Source organism: Lactuca sativa, chromosome 2 (genome assembly GCF_002870075.4).
Source record: "Lactuca sativa cultivar Salinas chromosome 2, Lsat_Salinas_v11, whole genome shotgun sequence".
Taxonomy (NCBI): Eukaryota; Viridiplantae; Streptophyta; class Magnoliopsida; order Asterales; family Asteraceae; genus Lactuca; species Lactuca sativa.
The window spans coordinates 53,529,194-53,541,751 of NC_056624.2; the positions used below are offsets into that span (position 1 = coordinate 53,529,194).

Genomic DNA, 12,558 nt, shown 5'->3' on the forward strand with positions numbered 1-12,558 from the left:
AGTTGTAGTGAGTAAAGTAAGAAGGCCGATTTCAAGAAGGTGATTACTATTCTCTCAAAGTTCCAATGTTTGTGGTGATTTTTGATTTCCATTTGAGGCATCCGCACTATTGGTGCTAGGCTCTAAAACTCCAAGCAATCAACTACAACTACAAGGTAAGTAATTCTACCTGATTCAAGTTCCCCATGCCATGCTAGATAGGATAAGAACCTTGGAAAAATAATTATTTGCATGTATCATAGTAAAACATAGATCCAAGCTTTCTAGGGTTGCATGTACACCATAGGAGTGTTAGAATGCTCAAAAACCATCAAACCTATCTACAACTACCCATATGGTATCATGGCCACCAATTTTCTTGGGTAATTTAGTTATCAAGTCCATGGTTATCCGCTCCCACTTCCATTTGGGTATATCCGGTTGTTGTAGCAAACCCGAGGGCTTTTGGTAATGTACTTTGACCTTGGCGTAAGTCAAACACTTTCCCACATAAGTAGCGATTTCTGCCTTCTTGTTAGGCCACAAATATAGTTTCTTGAGGTCTACATACATCTTGTTTGACCCGGAATGGACATAGTAGTTGGTCTTGTGAGCTTCTTTCATGATAATTTCTTTGTACCCGCTAAATCTCGGTGTCCAGATTCGATTCATGAGGTAATGAGCCTTGTTATCCTTGACCTCAAGCATTTTATCCATTCCTCGCAAGGCTTCACTTGCGACATTCTCAGGTTTCAAAGCTTCGAGTTGCGCCTCCTTGATTTGGGTCGATGAATGTGAATGGATAGTCATTGTTAATGATTTTCCTCAGCAGCCCGAGTACTCCTGTTGACTTTGGGCATCAGCTACCACGTTGGCCTTGCCCGGAAGATAACAAATTTCGCATTCATAATCATTTAGTAACTCTACCCATCGTCTTTTCCTCATATTGAGCTCTTTTTAATTCAGGATGTGTTGGAGACCCTTATAGTCAGTGAAAATCTTACACTTTGTACCATAAAGGTAGTGTCACTAGATCTTTAAGGTGAACACTACTACGCCTAATTCAAGGTTGTGTGTGGTGTAGTTGAGCTCATGAGTCTTGAGTTGTCTCAAGGAATAAGCAATGACCTTGCCTCGTTGCATGAGTACGCAACCTTGACCCTGCTTGGATGCATCATAGTAGACAACAAAGTCTTCCGTTCCATCTGGAAGGAACAAGACCGGAGCACTGCATAAAGCTTGCTTTAGTGTCTGGAAGGCAGTTTCTTGTTTATCCTCCCAGTTGAAGGTCACTCCTTTCTGGTTCAGGCTAGTAAGTGGATTTGTGATTTTGGAAAAGTTGTGTATGAACCTTCGGTAGTAGCTAGCAAGGCTAAAAACTAGCGGATTTGTATCGGTGTCCTCGTTGCTTCCTAGTTTTGAATTGCCTTGATTTTGGAGGGATCCACATGTATCCCCTATTCGTTGACCACGTGCCCAAAGAAGTCCACCTTTCGAATCCAAAATTCGTATTTTGAAAACGTTGATAGCTTTTCTGCCCTTAGTGTCTCCAAGACTTGTCGCATATGGTGACTATGCTCTTCCTTATTCCACAAATAGATTAGGATGTCCTCGATGAATATTATCGCAAATTTATCTAGGTAAGGTCGTCATACACAGTTCAATAGATCCATGAACACCACGGGTTCATTAGTTAATCCGAAGGGCATCACAACGAACTCGTAATGGCCATAACCAGTCCTAAATGTCGTCTTAGGAATATCTTCCTCCTAGTACCCTGACCTTATATCGATTTTTGAGAAGTAGAACGATCATTGAAGTTGGTCGAGCAGGCCATCGATTCGGGGTAGGGGATATCGGTTCTTGATAGTGAGTTTTTTCAACTCTCGATGGTCAATGCACATTCGGAATGATTTGTCTTTCTTCTTTACGAATAAGACTGGTGTTCACCAAGGTGAGAAGCTTGGTATGATAAATCCTTTACTTTGCAGCTCATTCAGCTGATTGGATAATTGTTGCATTTCATCTAGAGGCTTCGATATGGTGCTTTGGCTACGTGGGTGGCTCCAGGAATCAAATCGATTCTGAACTCGACTTTTCGCACGGGTGGTACACCCAGAAGGTCTTCTGGCAATATATCGGGAAAGTTGCAGACCTTCGAAATATCCTTGATGTCCTTCACTTCTCTTTTTTGATAAAAAATGTGGGCTAGGAATGGGTGGTACTTCTTGCATAGGTACTTTTAAACCTTGATGCATGAGACGATTCAGAGTTTTTGTGATGGGTTTGTTACCATATATGACAAGGGTTTCATTATTCTGTAAGCTAAGTCAGACGACTCTTTCGTAACACATGATATTGGCATGGTGAGAGCTTAACCAAACCATGCTAATAATCGCATCAAAGCATCCTATTCTAACATGCATTAGGTCGATTTTTTAAGAGTGATTGTTTAGAGTTAGGGCACATCCTATGTATATATCTTTAGTGCTTTAAGTTTTTCCGTTTGCCATTTTTGTCGTGAATATCTCATTAAGTGTTTGAGGTTTTTAGTTGAGTATTTTCTTAAATTTGTGGCTTACAAAACTGCTCTATGCACCAATATCAAAATTGTATGCATGCATATGAGTTAATATAGGTGAAACGTACCGGTAACCACAATGGGGTCTTTCACTGCTTTGGGTACTCCCTTTTGAAATGCCCTGTCTCACTAAATCCATAACACGCCTGACTTACACCAGCATTTGTGGCTTAGGTGGTCTATTGAGTTGGCAATTTACCGAAATGAGCGGTATGCCCCTTCATATTATAGTTGTTGCGGTGCATCTCCCGAAAAGTTCCATTGTGATGGAAGTTGCACTTGTGGCATTTAGGTATATTCCCAACATATTGTTTCGCCGGTGCTGGGGCAATCGAGATAGTCGCGGCATGGACTGCTATAGTTTGTTGTCTTTTGGTAGGCTCTTTAGTCGGTTGGCCCTTCTTCTTATTCCTAAACTTTTGCTTGTTATCTCCCCTTTTTGGTTTCTCATGTGTGGGGGTCATAATGCCCAGGCAGACTCCTTTGTCGACAAGAGTTTGTGTCAAATGTTTGGCACTGTCATAGGTGGTTGGATTAGCCGAAATAACCATTCCTTGAATGTCGGGGGATAATACCCTGATGTAGCGTTAGACCTTTTTGGCTTCCGGGGTGACTATCCCGGGGCACAAAACCGCCAAGTCGTTAAACCTGGTAGTGTAGGCGGTGACATCCGTTTTCTGCATTTCTCTTCTTGCGCAGTACTCACTTAGCATCATGACCTTCAGATCTTCCCAACTCATAGATTTGGCCACAACGAGAGTCGGGGTTTTAACATGGCCATTCCACCAGGATAAGGTTGAGTCACCGAAAGCTGAAGCCACGTACTTGACATTACATTCATCGGGCATGAACAGACTTCAAACAAAGATTCGTTTTTCTTAAAACATCTCGTCAAGGTGATGACACCTCCTTCGCCATGGAAAGTCCTGGGTTGTAGTTCAAAAATTCCTTATAGGAGCATACTCGCTGGTGTCCTTGACTTTCGCCAAGATTGGAACTGTTAGCACCATTCCTGTTTCTGTTTCCATTTCCGTCTCCATTTGTGCCATTACGATAAATTGTGCCATGGCGTCTGCCACTGCGACTATCACAGTGGCTTGGAATATAGCGAGGTCCACTTGTGGAGTTGGTGTTGGTGTGGCTGTTAGTGTTCTGCCGGTACGTCGGTTACTTCTGCGTGGTGGCATTCTTCTGCCATAGAGATTAAAAATGGAATGATAGTAAGTCCTCAATGGTGGTTATGAATCAGGTATTATCTAAATAGAACATCTGAACTATATGTTTGGTTATGTCCCACCTTTATTGCAACTTATAAACATCACAGTAAAATAAGTACAACTACTATAATGAGTAAACAATTGCATAACAATTTATGAACTTAATAATAAAACCCAATGAAACAAATGCAAACCATTTCATTGATAATGGTTCATAGTAGTACATGGTTTTAAACAAATTGACCCTCATACAGGTGTACAATACTCCTAAAACCCAAAATAAAATCCGTAGCATAACTATCCTAAGAATAGTGTAATCACTTATTTGTAGGGTCGGACCTACATATATGTGGGAGTAGCATCAACACTTACTCACAAAGCCTAGTCTATAACAAAAGTTGAGTAGCATAATGTCACAACTAGAAATTTTTGGTGCCTTGTAACTACAACACTGATGTCAACTATGAATCAAAAACATGAAAGCATGCATGATGCTTACTCTATGACAATATAATTTCAATCAAACACATCATACATGCACTACAAATAGTCAACAAATAATTGGAAACCCTAGAGGTCCTTGTTTAAGTCCATTTTGGACTAGGACTTCCTTATTGGGCCCAATGGACCAATAAGCTTCCAACTGGAATACCATGGGCTTAGAGCTCTTGAAGGGGGCTCTAATTGGACCCACTTTCATTTATTTTAATATTTTGGGCCATATTGGGCCTAGAATGAAACACAATTTTTAAATGAACCTCATTGGGCCATAACTAACCTAATTAGCCCTAATTGGCCATAAAAATCACTACTTGAATTATTTTGGGCCAATAGTTATCTAAATTAGCTATGATTTGGACTTAGGCATTTAAAGGCCCAATTCCTTCTCTTTTTCTCTCCAAATCTCGACCCAAGCCCAAATGAAAGGAAGAGTTGACTCTTGGGTGCCACCTCACAATTGCCTAATGGATTTCCATGTAAAAATAACTCATATATCCATGCATTTCCCATATTTCCCTGCAAGCACTCTCTTCCTTTTCTCCTATCTCTTGCTCTCGGCCGAACCCAAGCACACACACACACACATACATACACTTCACTCAAAAATATCTCAAGAAAACTCTCTCCACTCCTCTCCATATTTTCGAGATTAAGGAAGCTTTCAAGGAGATTAACCCATAAACACATCATCTAAGGTAAGTTGATGTTAGATCCATAATCTAGCTATTTCCTTTCATTCAAGAATCATCTCTTAATTCATTCAAACTCATGATCTAGCACCTTAGAAGCATCTAAGTTCGAGATCCTCAAAGAAAGGTTGCTAGGATCGAATTCTTCTTCATCTTTTCCTACCAAAACTAAAGCCACACCCAAGGTGAGTTTCATACCCCTTCTTTTTGATTTTTATGAGTTTTATGTGGTAGAATACAAGTAAATATGTAGATGTATGTGTAAATGTATGTTATGTGTGATTTGATGCATGTATGTGTGTGATATCATGTGTTTTGTGACGAATATGTTATCCAAAAAGTGTGTAAAAACCGAGATCTAAAACATGAGGAAGGAAATAAACATAACTTAAATTATTTTACAGTAATCAAGTCAAGAAAAATAGTTTATATGGTTAGGATGAACATACTTGAACATAAAACCCACTTTTGGGCTTAAATTGTCAAAAATACAAAACTTAGGGTCAAAACCGACAAATTATATTTCTAGAGGGTCAAAAGGGTCCAAACAGTTTCTATAATAATTTTTCTGAACAACAACATTATTGAGGGAATTAAATGTAAATTTTGAACTTAATGGGCTAGATTTGGGCTTTTCGCCCCAATAAGCCTCAAAATGCAAGATTTATAAGTTTGAGGGGCTGAAAATGCAATTTTATGTAAAACAGGGGATTTGAAGTGTATTAAAACTATTTCAAAGATCAAAAATGCTTTTCAAATTCAAAAAGGATCAAAAATGTAAATTTTTTCTATTTTGGGCCAAAATTGTAAAAGTTGCGAAAACTGGGGGTTTTAACCGAGAAAAGATCATTCTGGAAGGGCTAAAGCTGTTTACAAAATAAATTTGGGTTAAAAATGTCTTTTCAACAAGTTTATGACACAAAAGTGTCAAAATAATGTTTTAAGGACTAAAATGAAATTCTTTTATATAAAGGAGTAAAAGTGCTATTTTTATAAAAGAAAGGTTGTGAAAAGGTAAAAATCTTACTTTTAAACAAATTAATTCACTAAGACAAAATACAAGATCGACGACTACTGACGAAACGGAAAAACAAATACACTCTCAACAATAAATATCGTTACAAAACGAATTGATTCGGTCTCGAATCAATAACAAAACCAAAAAAATCAATAAACCAAAGTATTTCAATCAACACGCGATAAGTATGATGAGTCAACATTCAAACTTTGGGCGTGAAAATTTCAAATCATGTTTGTTGGGCCTTGCTAGCCCAATAACCTGATCTTCGGGCCCGAAGGGAACGTGCTTACGTGATAATGGGCCTCCTATGACCCAATTCCATGTAAAAGGACTTTCAATAGCTCTATAGTGCTATTGGGCCCTAATGGTCCATTAGTACTGCTAGTGAGGTCGAGAAGTCAAATGCGAGTTGGGCCAAGTGCCTTTCGCATTCCCGATAGCCTTGAATAACTTATGGAAATAAAGGGGGCTTCGTACCCTCCTTTCTCCTCGGTTGACCGGTTTATGAGAATTCGAGTAATCAGATTCGTGGCGTTAATCAAGAGAAGTCAGGGTGGTTGGATTATGTGAGTAGTACGGACGACGCCTTAAGGATCGTTCGTAACCTGTAGTTATAAACTAGTCATTTCATTAATGCGTGATTGTAACCACTCATAAACCCTAGTTAATCCAATGTTACCTGGGTAATCAAAAACATTCGTCGTATCAGTATAACAATAAACAAGTCATGTAATATGCGTATTGGGAAAACATCAGGTTTTCCTAGAAAGTTCAACATTTTCACCTATGTGATGTTACAAAGTTCAACAATTATATATGTTCTCAAAATCGACAAACATATTTACGGATCTTCACATTTTTTATAAACAAATACTCTTTTCAGAAAATATCGGATTTTCTGGGTTTACAAACTACACCAAACTATTTTGCTACAACATTACTTATGAACTCACCAACATTTCATATGTTGACAATTTTCAAAATAACTTGTATTCTCAGGTAACAGGTAAGCCGAAATATAAGTACCAAGTTTGTCATGGTGTTTTGCTTAAATTATCTATTAGATAGTCTATGTTATGGAATTGTAATGTTTAAAACAATGTACTGAATGTGAACAATATCAGTTGTAATATTCCAATGCATGGTGATGATTTGTGTTATGATTCATATATATTCATTGTGATGGTATTCAATTTGAGTCACAAGAGCCCTCGAACGTTTCCGCCGTTCGGTTTGGGGGTGAGACAGGTTGGTTTCAGAGCTTTGTTTATAGTGAACTAGCATATCTAACCACACATTGATATGCAACTATAAACCAAAAAGAGGGACTAACACAACTCTGAACAAAACAAGTAAAACATAACAATAAAAAACACCCTTGCTTGTATTAGGAAAAAGAACATAATACCGAACCAAACAAGATAATGCTAGTATCTCGGTTAAGCCAGGACTGTTCTTAGTCGTATCAAGGAGTGGATGTAGCCTGATCAACTACATTTCCTCCAAGGTACAACTATCACATGTCCTAAGGAAATCGTGATGACTAGGGAACCTAAAAACATACCCCTTTATCACCAAGAAGAGAACCTCAACTCAATCTATGCAATAGTTGTAGAGTCATAGGAGTAATGATAGTTTATCCGTATACCTCCTCCCAGTCTTCATGGAAGGAGAGCAGCAGGGCATTCAGTTTCATCAAGTCTTAGTGGCTCACGGGATGCTTGAAGATGAACCTGAAGGGAATCAAGGGGAACCACACGACGTCGGGCCTGACGAGTACACGGACACCGACTACGAGTTCGAGGAGACCGCTGATGACATGGAGGAAGAACAAGAGTCGAGCAAAGATCACACCACGTCCTTTGTCAACGAGGCGCAACAGGACCACCCCGGCCCACTAGTGAATCCCGCAAGGGAGAATCGCTCCCCCGAAGCTGAGATTGCCACCCTGCGGCAACAGCTGTTTGCCATGGAAGCACGTGCAGTGCGAGCTGAGCATGAGAGGGATGAGGTCATTGGAGACATGACTGAGATGGCTCAGTTGTTGGCTCAACACTTCGGTATTTGATCTCGCTACTATCTTAGGACACTCCATAGAGTGTTAGGGATAGACTTACCTTACTATGTCATTAGGATCTATGCTATGTACCCCGACTCTATGTTTAAGTGACTACACTACTCTTAGAGCCGTTATGCTGTCAAACTAGTATCGCTTATGTATGCTCTTTCGAGCAAAATTTTCATTTATCAAAGTGCGGGTAATAGTAATGAAAGATTTTACATGTTTTATTGTGACGTTATAATATGCTATGTGTTACGTATCCATGATTGTATACTAAATTGTAGAATTACTTAAGTTTGTGCCACGCACCTAGTCTATAGGATCACAACCTCATAGAAACCACAGACACTCAACATCTTTCCGTTCCTTGACATAAAGATGCCTCAACGACCCACTCGTGGAAACCCTGGGCCAAGCCCACCCGAAGTTGACTCAACTGCATTCCAAGCAGCTGTATCTGTTGTGGTCACCACGATAATGGCATAAATTCACCAAGGGAACAATGGAGGAGTCAACAGACAAGGGGCCAGAAGTTCGAACAATGGGATGAATCAAGGACCCACCAAAACATGTTCCTACAAAGACTTTACCAACTCCAAACCACGAACCTTAAACGGCACTGGAGGGATGATCACCCTGAAAGGATGGATCGAGAAGGTGGAATCGGTATTCGAGATATGCGATTGTCCTGAGGAGACGAAGGTGAAGTTTGCTGCATGCACTTTCGTTAACCAAGCGCTCACTTGGTGGAACGGACATGTGGAAGCCATGACATTCCCCGTAGCCAATTCCATGCCATGGAAAGAGATGAAAGAAATGTTGATGGCTGAGTATATCCCTCGTGGTGAAATTCAGAAAATGGAACAAGAGCTGTGGAATCTCACTGTCCGGAACGCTGATATAGATGCCTACATATCAAGGTTTAGCGAACTGTCTCTGTTATGCCCTGGCATGATTACCTCAGAGGGTAAGAAGATCGAGCGATTCATCTGGGGACTAACTTCCCCGATCCAAGGAAACGTGATAGCTGCAAATCCCGAAACTTTCGACAGTGCCAAGAGATTGGCCAAGAAGCTGTATGACCACAACAACAAGAAGGGTGAGAAATTAGTGGAGACTGAAGTTAAGAAGGAAAATGATAGCAAGAAGGGGAAGAACAACAAGAGGAAGGGACGTCAAGGCTCCGAGTCGTCCAAGAAGCAGCAAATAGTGGCAGTTAATGCTGCAACCACTCAAGTTCCGTCCACACCACATGCTCCAGCCTCAGCTGCTCCAAGTGCTGCTAGACCTTATTCCGGTAATCTTCCCAAGTGAAACAAGTGCGGTCTCCATCATAATGGAGAATGCAGAGAGATGCAGTGCACCAGTTGCAATCGGAAGGGACACACGGCAAGGTATTGCAGGACCTACCCTCCTCAGAACCAACAACAGGGAAACAACAACAACAATAACCGCAACAACAACAACACCAACAATGGCGGCAACAATGCAGAACCTAGCCACACCTGCTATGGATGTGGAAGGACTGGGCATTTCTGTCGAAATTGCCCCAACAACAACAATCCCAGAAATGGAGGAATAGGAAGGGTGCTGACCATGGGTCAGGGAGAAGCGATTCAGGATCCCGCTATTGTTACCGATACGTTCCTCCTAAACCACACTTATGCATGCATCCTATTTGATACCGGAGCAGAGCGAGGTTTTGTGAGCAATAAGCTTAAAATTTTGTTAAAACAACAACCCCAAAAGCTCAATGAAACCTTTACGGTGGAAATGGCCAATAGGAAAACCGAATCCACTGGGGAAGTCTACATCGGATGTACCCTAACTCTAAATCAACACGTCTTCCGAATAGACTTAATGCCTGTTTCCATTAGGAGTTGTTATGTGATTATTGGCATGGACTAGTTAAGCCGCCAACATGTTGAAATTATGTGTCACGAGAAGGCCGTTCGCCTTCACCTTCCCGATCACGAAACCCTAGTCATTTACGAAGACAAACCTAGCATGAACCTTCGCCTCATCTCGTGCGTCTAGGCACAGAAGCATCTGTGAAAGAACGATTTGACGTTCCTGGCGCATATAGTGGATAAAACCAAGGAAGAGGTTAACGTTCGAGACATTCCAGTAGCACGTGAATTCCCGGACGTATTTCCTGAAGATCTTCCTGGAGTACCCCCAGAGAGACAAGTTGAATTCTGAATTGATCTTGTTCCAGGAGCAACTCCCCTCGCTAAATCGCCTTACCGACTAGCTCCTGATGAGATGTAGGAATTGTCCAGCCAACTCAGCGAACTCTTGGGCAAAGGATTCATCCAACCCAGCTACTCGCCATGGGGAGCTCCGGTTCTCTTTGTCAAAAAGAAGGACGAATCTTTTAGGATGTGCATCGATTACAGGGAGCTAAACAAGCTCACTGTCAAAAATCGCTATCCACTCCCACGAATCGACGATCTATTCGACCAGCTCCAAGGAGATAGTTACTTCTCTAAGATAGATCTATGATCTGGGTACCATCAACTCAAGGTCCGGGAAGAAGATATTCCCAAAACCGCTTTCCGAACTCGTTACGGACATTATGAATTTGTCGTAATGCCCTTCGGTCTAACGAATTCCCCTGCTGCATTCATGGACCTAAAGAATCGAATATGTCGACCATTCCTCGACAACTTTGTTATCGTTTTCATTGACGACATTCTAGTCTATTCCCGAAGAGAAGAAGAGCATGGCCAACATCTCTGACAAATCCTGGAAACCCTACGAACGGAGAAGCTATACGCAAAACTCTCTAAGTGTGACATCTGGCTCCGTAGCGTGAACTTTTTGGGTCATGTTGTTAGTTAGGAAGGAATACATGTGGATCCTTGTAAGGTCAAAGCCATCGAAGGATGGGCAGTTCCAACAACACCCACATAAATTTGCCAATTCTTAGGCCTAGCAGGATACTACACGAGGTTCATTCAGAACTTCTCTAAGATCGCCAAGCCACTTACCTCACTTACACACAAGGGCGTACCCTTCAAATGGATGGACAAACAAGAAGCTGCATTCCAAACTCTGAAGCGAGCACTCTGCAGCGCCCCAGTATTATCTCTACCATAGGGAACGGAAGATTTTGTGGTCTACTGTGGCGTGTCAAATCAGGGTTTAGGTTGCGTTCTCATGCAGCGTGGAAAAGTGATAGCTTACACATCCCGCCAACTAAAGACACACGAAGATTTGGAGGCAGTGGTCTTCGCTCTGATGATTTGGAGGCATTACCTCTATGGTATGAAGTGCACCATCTTCACGGACCACAAGAGTCTCCAGCACATCTTGAATAAAAAAGAGCTGAATATGAGGCAACGAAGATGGGTTGAACTATTAAACGATTACGAGTGTGAAATCAAGTACCACCCAGGCAAGGCCAACGTGGTAGCTGATGCCTTGAGTCGGAAAGAGTACTCTAATCGTCGTGTGAAAACTCTCTCAATAACCATCCAATCTCACCTAACCACTCAGATCAGAGCTGCCCACTCAGATGCCATGAAGGCGGAAAACAGAACAAGCGAAGCATTACGCGGAATGGAGAAGAATCTCGAGGTGAAAGAGGACGGAGTATACTATTTCATGAACCGTATTTGGTTCCCTAAACTTGGAGAATTTAGGGAGATAGTTATGAATGAAGCTCACAAGACGCGATACTCCATCCGTCTAGGTTCAGATAAAATGTACTTGGATATTAAACAACACTATTGATGGCCTAACATGAAAGCAGAAATTGCCAACTATGTAAGCAAATGCCTTACTTGCGCCAAAGTAAAGGTGGAATACCAGAAGCCCTCACGGTTATTACAGCAACCAGTAATTCCCGACTGGAAATGGGAAGGGATTTCTATGGACTTTGTCACCAAGCTACCCAAGACGTCAGATGGATTAGACACTATATGGGTAATAGTTGACCGACTGATGAAATCCGCCCATTTCCTGCCAATAAAAGAATCCTACAAGATGGAGAGACTGACAAGAATGCACATTCGAGAAATCGTGAGGCTTCACGGAGTGCAATATCTATCATCTCAGATAGATATAGTAGATTCACTTCACGTTTTTGGCAATCACTTCGGAAAGCATTTGGAACCCATATCGACATGAGCACTGCTTATCACCCACAAACGGATGGTCAAAGCGAACGAACCATCCAGACGCTCGAAGACATGCTTCGCGCATGTGTGATAGACTTTGGGAAGTCCTGGGATACCCACTTACCCTTAGTTGAATTCTCGTATAACAATAGTTACCATTCGAGCATTAAAGTCGCTCCTTTCAAAGCGCTATATGGACGTAAGTGTAGATCACCGTTGTGTTGGGCTGAGGCGGGCGACACCCAGCTAGCAAAGTAAGTAGCATCAGACAAGACATTAACGGGATCGGATATCATACGTGAAACCACGGAAAAGATAGTTCAAATCAGAGCTCAACTACAAGCATTGCGCGACCGACAAAAGAGCTATGCTGATAGACGACGA

At 41.5% G+C, this 12,558-nt stretch overlaps 1 protein-coding gene across 1 annotated transcript; it reads right to left on the reverse strand.

Annotated features, from left to right (window-relative positions):
* Window positions 1–300: 300 nt before the first annotated feature.
* LOC111907165 (uncharacterized) lies at window positions 301–789 on the reverse strand. Its single transcript, XM_023902965.1, has one exon. It carries the CDS (start codon window positions 787–789, stop codon window positions 301–303), a length of 489 nt encoding a protein of 162 aa, XP_023758733.1.
* Between the last annotated feature and the right edge of the window lie 11,769 nt (window positions 790–12,558).

What these genes read in the sequence shown, in the direction of transcription:
- LOC111907165 (XM_023902965.1), bottom strand. Translation starts at nt 789, where the DNA reads ATGACTATCCATTCACATTCATCGACCCAAATCAAGGAGGCGCAACTC.